Source organism: Prunus persica, chromosome G4 (assembly GCF_000346465.2).
Source record: "Prunus persica cultivar Lovell chromosome G4, Prunus_persica_NCBIv2, whole genome shotgun sequence".
Lineage (NCBI taxonomy): Eukaryota > Viridiplantae > Streptophyta > Magnoliopsida > Rosales > Rosaceae > Prunus > Prunus persica.
Window position 1 is genome coordinate 17,580,890 of NC_034012.1, and position 17,191 is coordinate 17,598,080.

At 37.1% G+C, this 17,191-nt stretch overlaps 1 protein-coding gene and 2 non-coding genes across 3 annotated transcripts; 2 read left to right on the plus strand and 1 right to left on the minus strand.

Annotated features, from left to right (window-relative positions):
- Window positions 5,902-12,049, plus strand: LOC18781539 (ABC transporter G family member 15). The gene is made up of 9 exons (XM_007214750.2): window positions 5,902-6,361; window positions 7,440-7,519; window positions 8,287-8,748; window positions 8,998-9,120; window positions 9,364-9,495; window positions 10,027-10,311; window positions 10,440-10,712; window positions 10,818-10,925; window positions 11,521-12,049. Exons 1-9 carry the CDS (start codon window positions 6,133-6,135, stop codon window positions 11,875-11,877), a joined length of 2,049 nt encoding a protein of 682 aa, XP_007214812.2. The 5' UTR covers window positions 5,902-6,132; the 3' UTR covers window positions 11,878-12,049.
- TRNAT-AGU lies at window positions 7,657-7,730 on the minus strand. The gene has a single exon. It is a non-coding gene; the product is annotated as a tRNA-Thr (tRNA).
- On the plus strand, window positions 7,820-7,893 carry TRNAT-AGU. The gene has a single exon. It is a non-coding gene; the product is annotated as a tRNA-Thr (tRNA).

Sequence of the window (17,191 nt, forward strand, 5' to 3'; positions counted from 1 at the left end):
ATTAGTTTCGGTTAACCACTTCATCTATTCTGCTGAACGTGGGCCTGTCTGCTGCTTACTAATATATTTGAACTTCTAGATCTATTGATCGCCTGTTCTTCGTATAGTTTTAGGTCTACTGATTGCTTTTTGTTGCCTGTTGGCGTTTTGAATGTGTATTTATTGACCGCTTGAGTCGCCTACCAACGCTTTTAATATGGGTTTGTTGATCGTTTGGTTGGGAAACTGCGTGAGTTGTCTCTTGAGTGGATATGTTGGCCTCTTAGTTGGGCAACTACTTGAGTTGTCTCTTGATGGGATGAATATTCAAGGTTTTAAAACCTCCAATGCCTAAGTCAGGAGATGGTCTTAAAGAGATTCAAATCATACTGAAATGAGAAAGGTTTTGTCAGATACTGAAGAACCTCTCGAATTCATCTTCTTTTTTGGCTGAGTTAATGTGTTAATCAGCCACCGAGTGAGTTACCATGTTCTCAGCATTTGAACATCTCACTTAGGATTCTTGAATGTTTACCCACCTCTTAAAAAAAAAGGTGTCGTCCTCTACTGAGGAATAAGTTTTACCCACCTCTTATGTAAAGGATGTTGTCTTCTACTGAGGGATAATTTTTACCTACTTCTTATGTAAAGGATGCCTTCCTCTACTGAGGGTTAACTTTTACCAATCCTTACGTAAAGGGTGCTTTTCTCTCTAAGTGTTATTTTACCCACCCTTACGAAAAGGGTGCCTTCCTCTGTTGAGGGTTATTTTTACCCACCCTTACGGAAAGGGTGCCTTCTTCTGCCTAGGGTTAAGTTTTACCCACCATTTCGTAAAGGGTGCCATCCTTTGCTAATGGGTGAATATTTCTCAAACACTTCTTTGAATGAAAAATTGAACTTTCTTCGAACTGAAGTGGAGTGGACTTAGTCATCTGTTGGGAAATAAGGCGTTTTTTGTTTTATTTTTTATTTTTTTGTGGTAACAGGACATCAATTGTTGCTAATAAGTTGCAACTCAAACAATGGTTTTTTCTCATTCTTCTTTGAGCAGGTCAAGGTTAGTCTTCATCTGCTTGGAATTCTGATAAATGATGCCCACCTCGATGCTGAAGGATAGAAAAGTGTTATGAAGATGAATGATTGCTTCAATTCCGAAGCCTAAAGAAAATGAGGTTTCGCTAGTTGATCTCCTTTTGGTGGTGCGATAACCTCATAGCACGTCGGGCAACTCGTTTACCCATTTTCCCTTGGTGCCTTCCAATCTCTTTTTCAGACAATCCAGCACAATCTTGTTGGAAACCTCCGCTTGATCATTGCCTTGCGGATATTTTTGAGTTGATAAGTGTTGCTTTATACCATACTTCACAAAGAATTCGATGAGCTTCTTGCCAATGAATTGTGATCCGTTGTCGGTGACTAGCAACTGTGGGTAGCTAAAGCGGTTGATGATGTTCTTAGTGATGCATCGTTCCATGTCGGCTTCTTTAGTATATGAGAGAGCTTCAGCCTCAATCCATTTTGTAAAGTAGTTGGTGGCCACGATCATCATCCTTCTTAGTAGGAGCTCGTGGCATGAGACCCACTAAGTCAATGGCCCATTGCATGAATAGTCATGGCCTGTTCTGCGGATGATACACTTCAGCTAGTAGACTAGGAATTGACTTGTATCGTTGGCATCGATCACATCTTTTGACATATTCAGTAAAGTCATGGCACATGGTAGGCTAAAAGTAGCCTATGCTGAGAGCTTTTTGGGTGAGTAATCTTCTCCCATAATGGTTTCCATACTCGCTGTCGTGAATTTTGCATGTAAGATAAGGACTGGAATATGATCTACGAAAAAATTTGTTGTCCTGCACGTAGTACCTTACGGCTTTCTGCTGGAATTTTCCGTCCTAGGACCTCTTACTTGGTAAATTTTTGTTTAACAAGTAGTCGATGATGAGGTCTTGCCAACTGGGATCCTCATCGATCTGCATTAAGTCTGCGTGCTCTGCCTCTTCAATGCTTGGTTAATCAAGGTGCTCGATCAAGATTGAGCGCCTAAACTGGTGTCCAGAATCCTAGGCTTGCCAGCACTAATTCTAGGCTTGCTAGTGCATCTACAAAGTGTTCTCTGCTCGGGGAATTTGTTGGATGGTGAAGGTTGAAAATGCCTTCAAACGTGCTTGAACTTTGTCGAGGTATTGGATCATTCTTGGGTGTATTGTTATGTACTTCCCTGATGCTTGATTAGTGATAAGTTGGGAGTCTGAATAGATGGCTAACCTCTTGAAGCGCAGTCCAGCGACCAATGCCTCGTACTCCGCTTCGTTGTTTGAAGCTAGGAAGCCAAGTGTGATTGCTTGCTCCAACATAGTCTCATCCAGGGTGATTATGACTATGATGCTCCAACTCCCTTATGATTTGACTCTTTGTCTATGCTCAACTGCCACATATCTTTGAGTTGGTCAAGTTCAGCAGAGGACTTCTTTTTTGCTCTTGAACTTTCCTTGTTTCTATTGACCAGTCTCTCTTCTTCAGCTAAGTATGGAGTGAATTCTGAAACAAAATATGCTAAATCTTGGGCTTTTATAGTAGTCTTCGGTCGGTAGAGGAGGTCATATTGACTCAAGTTGATAGCCCATTTCATGAGTTGCTGAGAAGCATCAGGGCTATGAAGAATCCATCTCAAAAGAAATTTTGTCATGACGATTATCAGATGAGCTTGATAGTAGGGTCTTAATTTTCTCGCAGAAACTAAAAGGGCCAAAATGAGCCTCTCCATTTCGAATAGTGAATCTATGCATCAAGGAGAGCTTTTCATGTGTAGAATACCAGATGTTGTTCCCCCAACTCTTCTCAAATGAGAGCTGAGCTGACTGCTGAGTTGGACATGGCTAGGTAGATGAACAGGTCTTCGCCTAGCTGAGGCTTTGCAAGTTGGGGAGGTGAAGTGAGGTATGCCATCAAGTCTGAAAAGGTTGCTTCACACTCTTCGTCCCACTTGTCTCTTCGTCCTTTCTTCAAGGCTTTGAAGAATGGTCTGCACTCGTCGATAGATCGGGAAAGAAATCATGTCAGAGTGGCTGCTCTACCCTTCATACTTTGTATTTCTTTTGCTGTGGCAAGTGACTTGATGTTGATGATGGCTTTGATCTAGTTAGGGTGAGCGCTGATTCCCTTTTAAGTGACTAAGAATCCTAAAAATCGGCCAGATGAGACTCCAAATGTGCACTAGCTCGGATTCAACTTCATTTGGTATTTTCGAAGTAGGCCGAAAGCTTCGGCAAGGCTTTTGATGTGATCTGCTCGCTAGGGAGCTTTGACCAGCATGTCATGTACATAGACCTCCATAGTCTTTCTAATCTACTCCTTTATAATCTTGTTCACAAGCCTCTCATAGGTTGCTCCGGCGTTCTTTAGCCTAAAGGGCATGACCTTTTAGCATTATGTACCTTTTTCAATTATGAAAGAATTCTTTGCTTTGTTGTCTTCATGCGTCATGATCTGATTGTAGCTGGAGTACGCGTCCATAAAGCTGAGCAGCTGGTTCTTGGAGGTTGAATCCATGAGTTGATTAACTCTTGGCAAAGAAAAGTTATCCTTCGGGCATGCCTTGTTGAGATTTGTGTAGTCTACACATACTCTTCATTTGCGTTGATCTTTCTTCATCACTAAAACAACGTTGGCCAGCCAATCGGAGTAGGAGACTTGTCCAATGAAGTCGGTTGCTAGGAGTTGTCAATCTCGACTTCGAGGATGGCAAGTGGCTAGGGAGCGAAGTTGTGTCTCTTTTGGGACACTGGCTTGCTGGCTGAGTTGACATGAAGCCGATGGCAGATGACCTACGGGTCGATGCCAGGCATGTAAGATGGCTACCATGCGAATACATCCTTGTTGTTCTGGAGGAAGGTGGTCAGCTCCACTTTTTCCTCTATGCTTAGGCTCGAGCTAATCTGCGCTTTTCCTTTTGGATTGTCAGGATCAAAAACTTCGAGTCTGGCATCTTTCTAGGCCTCCATCCTTTTTTAGGAGAAGCCTTAGGGCGAACTTGTTCTTCTTGATATTGGTTCAGCAATTGCGATTACGAAGTGGTTGATTCTTTTCCCTTCTGGTCTACTCGACTTAAGGGAACCAACTCCACCATCTCCTCGGCCTATTCTTTTCCCTTCTGGTCTTTTTCCTTATGGCTGATTCTTTTCCCTTATGGTCTGCTCGTTTTTCTAGAGTTTTTCGGATTACCTCATGTGTGGTGTGTAGCCATTCTTAAATGAGATGACAAGATAATATCAAGGAGATTTGATGGGAATCAGATCCTTGATTTAGGGAGATTTTTCTATCTAAATCAAAGATAATTGGTTAATTAAATCAAGTTTAATTAACACAATTATTTGACCTAAGGAATCTTCTGCTATTCACATGTCACCTTGTGATTAGTTACCAAAATTTATGTTCCCACAATAACCACTTTGTTGGTCTTGTTTTGAAATTATTCTGTTTTGTAAACTTAACCAAGGTTAAGACTGAATCGATTGTTACTAATAAATTACTAATCTAACTCGTATCTAATTAAGAAATAAATAAAACAACTTATTTTAAGAAACGTGGGAATACCATGCTATAACAATTTTAAGGAATGTGTTGCTTTCGTGGAGTCCTTAGATTGTTGCTATTATGTATCCGGATTTTAGGGTGTGATATAATGTAAATATTATTTTTATACCTTTTATAAATATGTGTGTAAGAGGAATTTAAGCTTTCCATGTATTGAAACACATTAACTTATTATAAAAGATCAAATTTTAAAATAAGAATTACATAAATAAATAAAATTACGTTGTTAAAAATGAAATTTGATCTTGTCTAAAGTATTTTTTTTTGGCCATCTTGTCTAAAGTCTTAAAATAATCCGATAATTATCTCATCCCATACTTGTCTAATGTAAATTGAAGTTATAGTTAACCTTAAAAAAATTGACCAAAAAAACCTTTGAAAAAAGCTCTCATATTACAGTCCGAATACGATCCAAATTTAAAATCCATATTCGGAATTAGGCTTAATCCCATCTGTTTATAGGTGTCACACAATGGCCATGTACCTATGTTAGGATTGACCAATTGGTCTGAGGGAGAGAGGAGAGAGGAGAGTTATGGAAATTAGAATTAAATTTTTACTTTATTTTTATAGAAGATGGAAATAATGTTAAGTCTAAATGGAGGAAAAAAAATCATGTTTTCAAGTGTACCATTCATGTGTCGTACCTGATGATCCAAATTGTAATCACTCTGGTCTGGGCCCTAATTTCTACCCGCGGGTCCCTTCAAGATTGTACGAGGGCTAAGTACTTACTCTAATTAAATTCTTATGCTCAGCAAATAGTAATACAAGTACTTTTCTTATGGCAAGTAAACAAAATCATGGTTGCAACTTGTAACTTACCATCCAGGACATACATAACCTCATCATTCTCAAAGACTTTCTAATTTTAATTTTTTTTAAATTTATAAAATTAATTATTATTTACGAAATTTAGAAATTCGACGCGAATTCTTTTCGTAACCTTTTCTTTTCACATTGCCATCCAATCCAACAATATAATTAAGGATGGCTCAACTCATCGTAATCTCTTCCAATCATATTTCCCATGCACATGTAATCTACATATGGCAACCTATGGGTGCAATCAATGTAATCACAAATTTGAATGTCTTATTATGTATAAGCCAAAATTAGTTGGAAGATAGAAGGGAGCAAATCACAAAAATACCATGACTTAGTGGAGTTGTTGCTGCACACACATTTGTCATTATGATCATACATTTATTTCCTTCACTTCCCCACCTACCTTTATGAACCAACCCAATCTCTTTTCACTTCAATTCAAACTCGAAAACACGCATACACACACAGACTGCTCTCTCTCTCTCTCTCTCTCTCTCTCTCTCTCTCTCTCTCCTCATTGATTGCTCATACACCTCCTCCAAATTCATATCAGGGATAGCGGATAGGCAGCATTGATAGGTAGTTGTTTGGTGTCTGTTCAACCATATTACATGGACATATGTCAAAGATATTTTCCTTCTTAATGTGATCTCCTTTTCGTTTTGTTATGGGTTTGTGAGGCCTTAAGCTTAAAGGCAGCTGCAACAGAAAAAATAGAAATAGAAAATGGAGATAGAGGGAGCAAGCGGTGGGCATAGCGGTGGTGGAGGAGGAAGTGGAAGAGGTGCATATTTGGTGTGGGAAGATCTAAGTGCGGTTCTACCAAACTTCAGTAAAGGATCACCCACAAGGAGGCTGCTCAATGGTCTTAGTGGGTATGCTGAGCCTGGTAGGATCATGGCTATTATGGGTCCTTCTGGTTCTGGCAAATCAACCCTCCTTGATACTTTAGCAGGTACTCTCTCTCTCTCTCTCTCTCATCATGAAACAAAAATTTGTAATTCATTTCTTTGGTTTTATCATACCTGTTTTTGTTATATTTATCAGTAGAATGTATCCTTTCTGTTTTAGATAAATCCAAGATTTTCACTTTTGGTGCTTATTAAAGGTGTACTTTTTGCATCCAAATACTCCTTTAGCTAATTTAAAGACTACCCATGATTAAGAAAAGAGAACCCATGACATGATTTGGCAGAGCCCCCAAAAGTGAAGTAATTTGGGCAAAACTAGTTGTTTTTTGTTTATTTACTGAGCTCCATTTGTTCTAGTTCAAATGAATCTTGTTCTTCTTCTGGTAAAAAATATTATTAAAAAAAAAAAAAGGTTTTTCTTTGTAAAACAAATTTGGCCAGCTTTTGGTAACAAAAGTTTACCCTGAATTTGAAACTTCTATTTAGTCACTTAATTCTTCTATTTTTCTATTTGGAAAAAGACAATTCAGCTGCTCAATTTTTGGGTGTTGAGAAATTGACCAATCAAGAAGAAAAAAAATTCTTTATAACTCTCTTCCCCTTCTCCTCCAGTCACCATTAATTGGCAGAAAAATATCCAATCCAAGGCTGAAATCTTGTCCCACATTTATCTTACTGCCTTTAAGAGCCACCCATCAATTAGATAGCAGTAGCCAATGAGGTATTGGACTTCAATGGAACAAGGCACAGTTTGAATGAATGGGAAAAAATGCCTTTACCAGCCACCAAACTTTTCCACAACTCTTTTATTTCTTTTGATATGGAGGCAGAGTGACAGAATGAAAAGTAAATGGTGAATGACTGGTTTTAAAGCCTCCAATAATATCAGAATTCATGGGCAAGGACCATTATAAGCATGGGCTTCTCAGGTCCAACTCAATTTATAATGCAGAGGACACCTGGCAGCTTTTGTTTATGTTTTTTTTTTTTTGGTTATAAAAATAGTCCAAGACTTTTATCATGGGTATAGGCAGATAGTCAATTTAATAATTATTGCATTAACTTTTTAGCTGCTGAAAAACATTTATCTTATTCTTCTAAATATCCTTGTTTTGGACACAGGCAGACTCTCAAGAAATGTTGTCATGACTGGAAATATTCTGTTTAATGGAAAGAAGAAAAGACTTGCATATGGTGCTGTTGTAAGTAAAGGATTTTCTTTCAAATCAAGGGTTTGCTCATTTGTTGTGAATTATATTTCTTCTAGATTTCTTTGTAATAAATTAAATATTTATACCAAAAATATGATAGAAAACTTAGAATTTAGTAAGTTCTCAAATGCTCTCGTTGAGAGTTGAACTCAAGACCTCCCGCTTACTAAACGGGTGCTCTAACTAACTGAGCTACGAGAACTTTTATGTTCCTCTTTCTTTAAAAAAAAAAAAATTACAAAAAATGCCCTCTGTATTTATCTTTTGTTTTAAGAAAGAAGAACATAAATGGCTCTCGTAGCTCAGTTGGTTAGAGCACCCGTTTAGTAAGCGGGAGGTCTTGAGTTCGACTCTCAACGAGAGCATTTGACCACTCACTATATTCCAAAAGTTTATTCTAATATATTTTTTTTTGTACAAATTATTTAAGAAATTCTAATATAAAGTCTTATTTTATTTTAGATATAAATATGTAACCTGAAATTTAATTGAAGCAAGGAGGATGGGGATCGAAACTCCACATTGTAATCGAAATTCTGATATTGTCCATATATAGGAATTGAATTTTCAGAAACCTTTTTCTTAAAATAAACCAAATCAATTCTCACTATTTTGTTACCAAATCCTTTTCTCAAACTAGAAAGGCAAAATGGCATGTCAAATTATCAAGTAAAATCATGTTGAAGAGAATTTTGTTGACATTGCCACTTGCTTAAGCATACATGCTCCTAATTCACTATAATTGTGTGCAATTCCAGGCCTATGTCACACAAGAGGATGTATTATTGGGAACACTCACAGTCAGAGAAACCATAACATACTCGGCTCACTTGAGGCTTCCAAGTAGTTTTAAAAAAGAAGAGGTTAAGAGCATTGTGGAAGGAACAATTATGGAAATGGGCCTCCTGGAATGCGCCGATCGATCAATCGGAAACTGGCACTTAAGGGGTATTAGTGGTGGTGAAAAGAAAAGAGTAAGCATTGCACTTGAAATTCTAACAAGGCCTTGCATATTATTTCTTGATGAACCTACTAGTGGCCTTGATAGTGCCTCGGCTTTCTTCGTTATTCAAACACTTCGAAGCATTGCTCTTGATGGAAGAACGGTTGTTTCATCAGTTCACCAGCCAAGTAGTGAAGTGTTTGCACTCTTTGACGACCTCTTCTTACTATCTGGCGGTGAAACAGTTTATTTTGGAGAAGCAAAGACTGCTATAGAGGTAAGCCTGGGAATCTGGTAGCTTGATTATAAGGATAGTTTTTCATTTTTGGTTTTGGAGGAAACTGAAAACTTAATCCCAATTTGCTTTAGAATTTTTATAATTCGAGTTTCTAATTTATTCTTGTAGTGTCACTTTAGGAGATCTTTAACCTTGTTTATGAGTATCCCTAGGTCAACAATTGAATTCTTAAAGCACAATTTTGTTTTACTCTGCAACTAATGTTAGTTTTTGTTTTCACTTTTGTAGTTTTTTGCTGAAGCGGGTGTCCCATGTCCTAGTAGAAGGAATCCCTCTGATCACTTCCTACGATGTATAAATTCAGATTTTGATATCGTGACTGCCACCCTGAAAGGATCTCAAAGAATTCGTGTGCGTATAATTCTAACTCAATTCTTTATTTGCAAAACGTTCAACACCCTTTATTCCTTTTCATGTTTCAAATGAAATACAATGCAGTACCTGCTTCTTTGAATCTCATTTGTGTCATACTTTAGAACCAATTCCTCAACTTGTGCAAACCGCCTCCCCCCAAAACACACACTTCCTTTTTCTTTCTTTATTTCATCCATTCTTTTCTCGTACTAATTCTAATTCTGTGTCTGAATTATATAGGATGTCCCAACATCATCAGACCCTCTCATGAATTTGGCAACAGCAGAGATCAAAGCCAGGCTTGTTGAGAAATACAAGCGTTCAAAGTACGCAGATAAAATGAGAGCTAGGATGCAAGCCATATTAGCAATTGTAACTTTTCCAACTTTAGCTCTGTAGTCTGATTACTTTCTGTGAAGTTAGAACAGCAAATTCTTGTGCATCGACTTGGTTCTCCTATTTTTGTGTTAGCTGTTGCCTATATGAAATCAAAGCATGATGCTACTTTGAGAATTTTCTAGATATACATGTTAACTTCTTTTCATGATGTTTGAACTTTCCTTTGAAACCTATTTGAAATTGTTTTGTTGCCATTATGTCATCTTAACAATTAATTCTTAAAGGGGAAGTCCCCTCCCTCTTTCATCTTAACAATTGACTGCATCCATAGGTTGGCAAGGATCATGTTCCTTGTCAACTAAGGTTTATGTCGGCACAAATAATCTATCAGACATGATAACTACGCTACATCTGTTAATCCCTAGTCTTTGGCATAGTTGGCAAAAGGGGTGGCGGCTTAAAGTAGAACTGAGGCTTTTAAATATTTGCAATGAAAAAGGAACAAAGTAAAAGATGTGAACTATGCAGTTTTTGCAATATGTATGAAGCAGTCTTTGTTTGCAGGAAGGACAGGCAATTGAAATGAAAAGTGGAAGTCAAGCAAGTTGGTGGAAGCAACTTTCAACCTTGCTGCGAAGATCATCTCTGAACATGTCTAGAGATGTGGGGTATTACTGGTTAAGGATAATCATCTATATACTTGTATCAATATGCGTTGGAACTATCTATTTTGACGTTGGCAAGGGCTATACTGCAATCTTTGCCCGGGCAGCATGTGGAGCATTTATAACGGGCTTTATGACATTTATGTCTATTGGAGGTTTCCCATCTTTCATAGAAGAAATGAAGGTAAACATTGCACACACAGAAACAAGTGTACATATATATATATTTTGTTGTGTGTGTACAAAGGGTTACACAGTAGAAATTTCTGTTAGTTATTGGCTTCTCATACTTTGTTTTCTTCTTGTAAACAGGTGTTTTATCGAGAAAGACTCAATGGGTATTATGGAGTTTCAGTGTTCATCATATCCAACTTCCTCTCTTCATTCCCATTCTTGGCTGTAGTTACACTTACTAGTGGGACTATTACTTACTATTTTGTGAAATTTCGGACAGAATTTTCACATTATGTGTTCTTCTGTCTCAATATATTTGCCTGCATTTCTGTGATAGAGAGCCTCATGATGGTTGTAGCTTCACTAGTTCCCAATTTCCTGATGGGCATAATTACAGGAGCTGGAATCATGGTAAGGAGATAAACTCAAATGTTTGATAAGCTTTCATTTTCTGTTTCCGTCATCAAGTCTATCCTTGCTGATATATCCTTTTCAACTAAATGTTTGTGTATGCAGGGAATCCTGATGATGACCTCTGGATTCTTCCGCTTGCTGCCGGATCTTCCGAAGCCATTCTGGCGCTACCCAGTTTCATATCTCAGTTATGGCTCATGGGGAATACAGGTGACACTTTGTTAATAATCTATATTTTTCAAGCCGCTTGTGGAAATGATTTTGTCAAATGGATTTTCCCCTCAAAATCATAAAAGTCCACTTAATTGCAAAGTCTTCCTTTTCCCTCAGAACTTATGCAGTTAAAAACCTTTTCAAGATCCAACTAATGGACAAAAAGAAATTCATTTGTCTTATAAATAATCATTGCAGATGCAAAAAGAAAAAGGAAACACAGTAAAGCTTCATTGCTTTGTCAGATGAATGCATTCCCAAGAAGTTAGAAACAGAATTATTTTAAGACATTTTAGAATCTCAACATTTTCTTAGAGATGCAATTAAAGCAGCCTAACTACATTGAGTGAAACTGCTGAACATAGAGGAAGATAGTCTATATTCTGACTGAAGATGTAAAAGACACCCCCAAAGATATATATATATATATATGTATATTTTTAAAACTACTCTATATCGATGTAGGCAGCTTAACTTCCATAATGCCACCATGCAGGCCAGGCTAGGTTTTAACATATGATGTATTAAGCACCATATCAGCCATGCTATAAATCAGATGGTATTAATTTTTGTAGCATAATTTGACATGCAGGGCGCCTATAAGAATGATTTTCTTGGCCTTGAGTTTGATCCAATGATACCTGGTGATCCAAAACTGACGGGTGACTTCATCATCCAACATATGTTTGGGATACCAATAGACCACTCCAAGTGGTGGGACTTGGCTGCTATTGTAGCGATTCTTGTGTTGTACCGGGTTCTCTTTTTCGTAATTCTCAAGTTCAAGGAGAATGCATCGCCGTTGTTTCAGACACTCTACGCAAAGAGAACACTACAAAAGCTTGACAAGAGGCCTTCCTTCAGGAAAGTACCCTCTATTAGTTCCAAGAGGCACCAACCTCTCCACTCACTGTCTTCTCAAGAGGGCCTTAACTCTCCACTGCAGTAGAAGAAGCATTATAACTGTCATGAGGGTTTATAAGCAACCACTTTTACAGTGCAATCTCTCCATGCGGTTTATGTAATTAGTCACTTTTGCTCAGAAAAGATCAGATAGAAAAGTAGAGAGTTTCTGTTGGAATTTAAAATAGAGAAACTGTTTTAATTTATCTTTTTGTTTTTCTGATGGATATCATAAAAGGAACAACACGATACAGGGGATATTAGCTGGTTTATAGTATTTCTTTTGCCAAATTTAAATGTCACTTGTCTCATTGCATTTATGGGATTCGTTGCACACACTCTGGTTTGGGTGAAATTGCACTTTGTTACTTGACATTCAAAATGTTGTATTCTTAACATACATTTTTGCAAACATTGCAACGTCTTCCTTCCTTCAGTTTCTCATTTCATAGTTTTCCCTATATTGCATTGCGATGCATTTTATAGGTCCCTTTTTTTATTTTTTTACCAATGATGGGAGGGGTATTCGAACTTAGGTGTGAGGTGTGAGGGGGTAGGTTCACTGTCATGGACAACTAGTCTATAGGTCTCATTCTTAAATAGACTTAATATCAGCAATGCTTCTGAGCTTTACCTAAAAATCAAATTGGTACTTATCATTTAACTTTGTTAAAATCGGTTAGGATCAACCCGTATGACAAAAAAATTCAAGTCAAATTTGAGTCCACTCGCTAAGACACGATGATAAATGAGTGGGTTTCAACCCTTTTATTAACATGCTGAATCCATTTAGTGCCCGTTTGACATTGCTTATCTGAGGTGATAAGTGATTTTTTTTAAATTTTGGGAAGTCCAGACCGTTTGGTAAACTATGAGAAAATCACTTATTGTTGAAAATTGTTGTGAGAGAAAGTTATAAGGGAAAACATCTAATTAGGTGCTTTCATTTTTTGATTATGCTAGAATCAGTTTTGAAGAGGCGCTATGTTTAATGATTATGCAGGAATCATTTTCTGATTATGCGAGAATTAGTACCAACACTTTTAACAAAAAAAGTTTACCAAACGCCAAACTACTTTCTCTCACAGCAAATCTGACATCGATTATTTTCATAGCACAGCGATACCAAACTAGCCTTTAATAAATAATTTGAGTCAACTCGTTTACCACGTCACATTCAACAGGTTTAATTTTGTTAGCTTTAAGTTTCAAATTTAAAATTCCATGACATCCGTGACACCTTGGCATTGTGTGTGAGAACCACACAAGTAATATTAGACGATAGAATTTTCTCACACATATACAGTGTCAAGATGTCATGAGGGTTTGGTGAAAGAGGACTAACATAAATGAGATTGTATAGTCTATGAGTCAAAAAAACACCGGACTCGCTCGTTCAATACAATGAGGATGAAATGCGGTTCGCAAAATAGCGAGCATGCTATTTTGAACGCACGAGTCTGATCAACACAGCTTTCACTCTCTCATTCTCTTCCTCTCGAACGACTGGAAGACCTCCATGAGCGGCTCCTGGTTGATAAGGATCTCCTCGTTCATGTCAGGCAAGATGGTGGTGACTAGCTCGTCGAACTCGACGGTGCTGTTTCTGTTGGCAAGGAGGACTTGGAGTTGGTAGCCGGTGGGCTTGACGCCAAGAGATCGGAGCAGGGCAGCAAGCTAGAGCTGGGTGAGGCTGCTGTCGAAGTCCATGTCAAATCGCATGAAGATGTCTTTCAGCTGCTTCCGTTAATTGGAGCCAAGCGGCCATCATTCTGGTAATGGCCAAAGAAGAAGAAAGGGATCATTACGATCCCAATTGTGTTTTGGGCAATTGGGCGTTTTGTTTTGTTTTGTTTTTTAATTTTAATTTTGTGGTGTGGTAATTTGTTTGTGAAAAGTTGTGGTGTGGGGCTAATTGGATTTTTTTTATTTTTCTCTTTGGAAATTTGGAAAGAAAGACAGACAGACAGAGAGGAAGGAAGGCAGAGATGAGAAAGAAAGGCAGAGCAAGATAGAGGAAGGAAGAGGAAAGAATGAGAGAATGGATTTTTTATTTTTTTATAATTTTATAATTTTTATAATATTTTTTTCACACATCAGCCCTAATTAAATATCTTTAATTAAATTTAAAAATCTTTTTTAAGTCAAAATCCCTAATTAAATTTAAATATTACAAAAATTCTTTTTTAGTCTGACACAGCACCAAACATAGGTATGCATTATTTTTACAATCCAGCTTTTTAGTCAGACACAACACCAAATGTAGGTCAGTACTTAATCCAGCTTAGGTCAATCCAAGCTAATCCCAGACAGTCTCAAGACTTAGTCTAGTCCATAACAGTCTGCCGTACCAATCGACCCGTGAGATCACTATTCTGCAACTGCAAGTCATTAAATAAACAGATTACCTCGATCGTATTGTATTATTCGTTTGATAAATGAGTGGTATTTGGGTTGGAAACTTCTGACCCATTTAATGCAATAACCATGATTCATCACAAACCCAGAGAAGGAAATAGATAAATAAAAAATAAATAAAATCATATTTGTGGAAACATATATTTCACCAGCCAATAAAAAGACGACACGTGGAAAATGAATATTTCTTAGGTCAAACTAATTACCCTAATTAAATTCTATTTAATTAGGGAAATTATCTTTGATTTAAGATAAGAATATCTTCCTAAATCAAGGAACCAATCTCTACTAATTCCTAAAACCCTAGCACACAAGGAGACTATAATTACATAGCTACACAAGACATTTAAGGTAATGTTTCCTCACCTGAAAAAACCCTCTCTCTCTCTTGCCATCGCCTCCTCCCATACTCTCATGGCTCTGGCCACCACACATGGCTAAGGCCACCCGACTCTCCCCGTAAGAGAAAACTTCATTCATTTTAGCTATTGTCGTATCTTTATCAAGATCCAATTGAACTAACTTAGGCATCAAAGGGCCTTTGGCCAACACCATCGGGTATGGTCTATTTACTCCTATTTATTTTGTAGGGATTGAAGAAGAGAGATAATGAAGATCGAAGGTTGAGGAATCAATTCACAAATATTCCTCATGTGGAATTTTGCTCAAACAATATTCATGACCTAAGAACCAGAGAAAAGGGAAGAGAGAAAAAGACGAGGAAGAAGATAAGTAGTGGCTCATGATGGGTTTGGGTGATGGGCTTTTTTAGTTGAAAATATCGGCCCAAAACTTGCTGTCTTTTTTTTTCGGGACCTCCAACTTATAACGCCAAACCCAAACCAAAACCATTGTTGTATGAAACTCGCTTGTTTCAATATTGGATAAAAAAAAACATATTTAAGGATAGTTTCAGCCAAGTTCTAAAATATCAATGGTATCAGAAATATTAATAGTCTAAAAACACAAAAATTTCGATGGAATATTAGGATATTATCGATATCGATAATAAAAACCACGAAAATTGTAAGAAAAACTTGGAAATTTTTATTGAAACTTTGGAGGACACTACTACAAAAAAGCAAAAAGACGACGGTAAATCACCGTCGTGTATTTGGTTTTTCAATGGTCGTGGAATCCACCGTCATCTTTTCCCTCATAAACCACGACGCTAAATAACCGTCGTTGTTAAACAATACAACGTCATCAAAAAATACAAAACGACGTCTTTGTACTGCAAAAAGATCTAAAAAAAGCAATCGAGGATGATAATAGACGACCAATTCTCTAAAAACACCGTCGTTAAAAAGGGAAAATATGACACATATTAAGAGAACAAAGCCGCAAGATAGACATACAACGACGACAATAAAAATACGCCGACGTTAAATATAATTTTCACGACAATAAAAAATATGACGTCTTTAAATACATTAGAAGACGACGTTATTGATACCTACTACGTCGCACATATAAACACAACCGTCGTACAATTAATTTTCCACTTCGATTTTTCGATAAAAGATGACGTGGAAATAGTTGTCAGTGTCATTATTTACGACGTATGTGTTTCTATAGTAGACGTTGAAAAACTAAACAACGTCAGTTACAAATATATGAGAGTCGTATTAAAAAATTTATACGTCCTATTTTCAGAAACAAACAACGACCATAAACATTAGACGTTGTTAAATACAACAACGTCGGAAAACAATAAAAACAGACGTGTTTAGTCTGCTAAAGTTCTACAACGTCTCTTATTTACAAAAAACCGTCGTGAAATAAATTTTCCACTTCGATTTTTCTAAAAAAGATGACGTGGAAATAGTTGTCAGTGTCATTATTTACGACGTATACATTTATATAGTCGACGTTGTATTTATATGTATTCATTACTCACGACGCACTTAATAATATAGACGACGTTGAACGTCTAAACAACGTCGGTTCCAAATAAATGGGAGCCGTATTACAAATAACGTCGTTTAATTGTTATTAGACGGCGGTTATAATGAATTTCCGTCGGAATTAATTTCGTTCCTCTTCGTTTATAAAAGAACTTGCGACGTGGAAAATGTATGATGACGTCGTATTTTTTAACGTTCAGATTACATATCTCGTTTTTTAGACGTCGGTATTATGGGATTGGAGTCGTGTTATTTTGAATTACATGGCGGTTCTTTATCCTTCACCGACGTGATATCCTGAATAATTGCTTCACAATAGCGTCGTGGTTCTTCATTGTTACGTTGCTTTAAGACGTCGGTAAATATGCTGAATAACTGATTCACAATAACGTCGTGTTTTATTTGAACGTAGAAAGTGAAGAAATCACATTACAATATATTACAAAATTAATGTCATACACTGCCAATTACATAAGCATCATTCAATCCATATATCTTCACACCCATCTCGAATATTTTGACCGCCTAACTCACCTACCAGTTCATCAAATGTGTCAACATTTGGCATCCCTCTAGTAAATGGCTCACACTCAATTATCACATCACCTAATACTTCATCACCAATAACATCATTATATTCTCTACTAGGCATTGATAACACTACCGACCAACCACGATGCATCGGGTCGTCAACAAAAAATATTTGTTTGACTTGAGAAGCCAAAACAAATTGGTCATTCCTATGTCCAATTTTACTCAAATCTACAAGGGTAAATCCAAGTTCGTCGACTACAAGACCAGAACTATCTATCCAATCACACCTAAAGACTGGGATTGTAAACTTTTGGTAGTCAAGGTCCCAAATTTCTTGAATGACACCATAGAAACCCATATTTGAGAGAATTGGGTTTTTATCCTTGGCACTAGCAACTTACATGGTATGTGCAAGTAAATAAACTCCACTATTTTGAGTTGTCCGCACATCATCTTGTGCCTTGATATTGAATTTAATACCTTTAATAAGATAGCTCCTAT

Coding starts and splice junctions, on each gene's coding strand:
- LOC18781539 (XM_007214750.2), top strand. CDS start 6,133: ATGGAGATAGAGGGAGCAAGCGGTGGGCATAGCGGTGGTGGAGGAGGA. Junction 8,749..8,997: donor AAGCAAAGACTGCTATAGAG/GTAAGCCTGGGA, acceptor TCACTTTTGTAG/TTTTTTGCTGAAGCGGGTGT. Junction 9,496..10,026: donor TGCAAGCCATATTAGCAATT/GTAACTTTTCCA, acceptor CTTTGTTTGCAG/GAAGGACAGGCAATTGAAAT.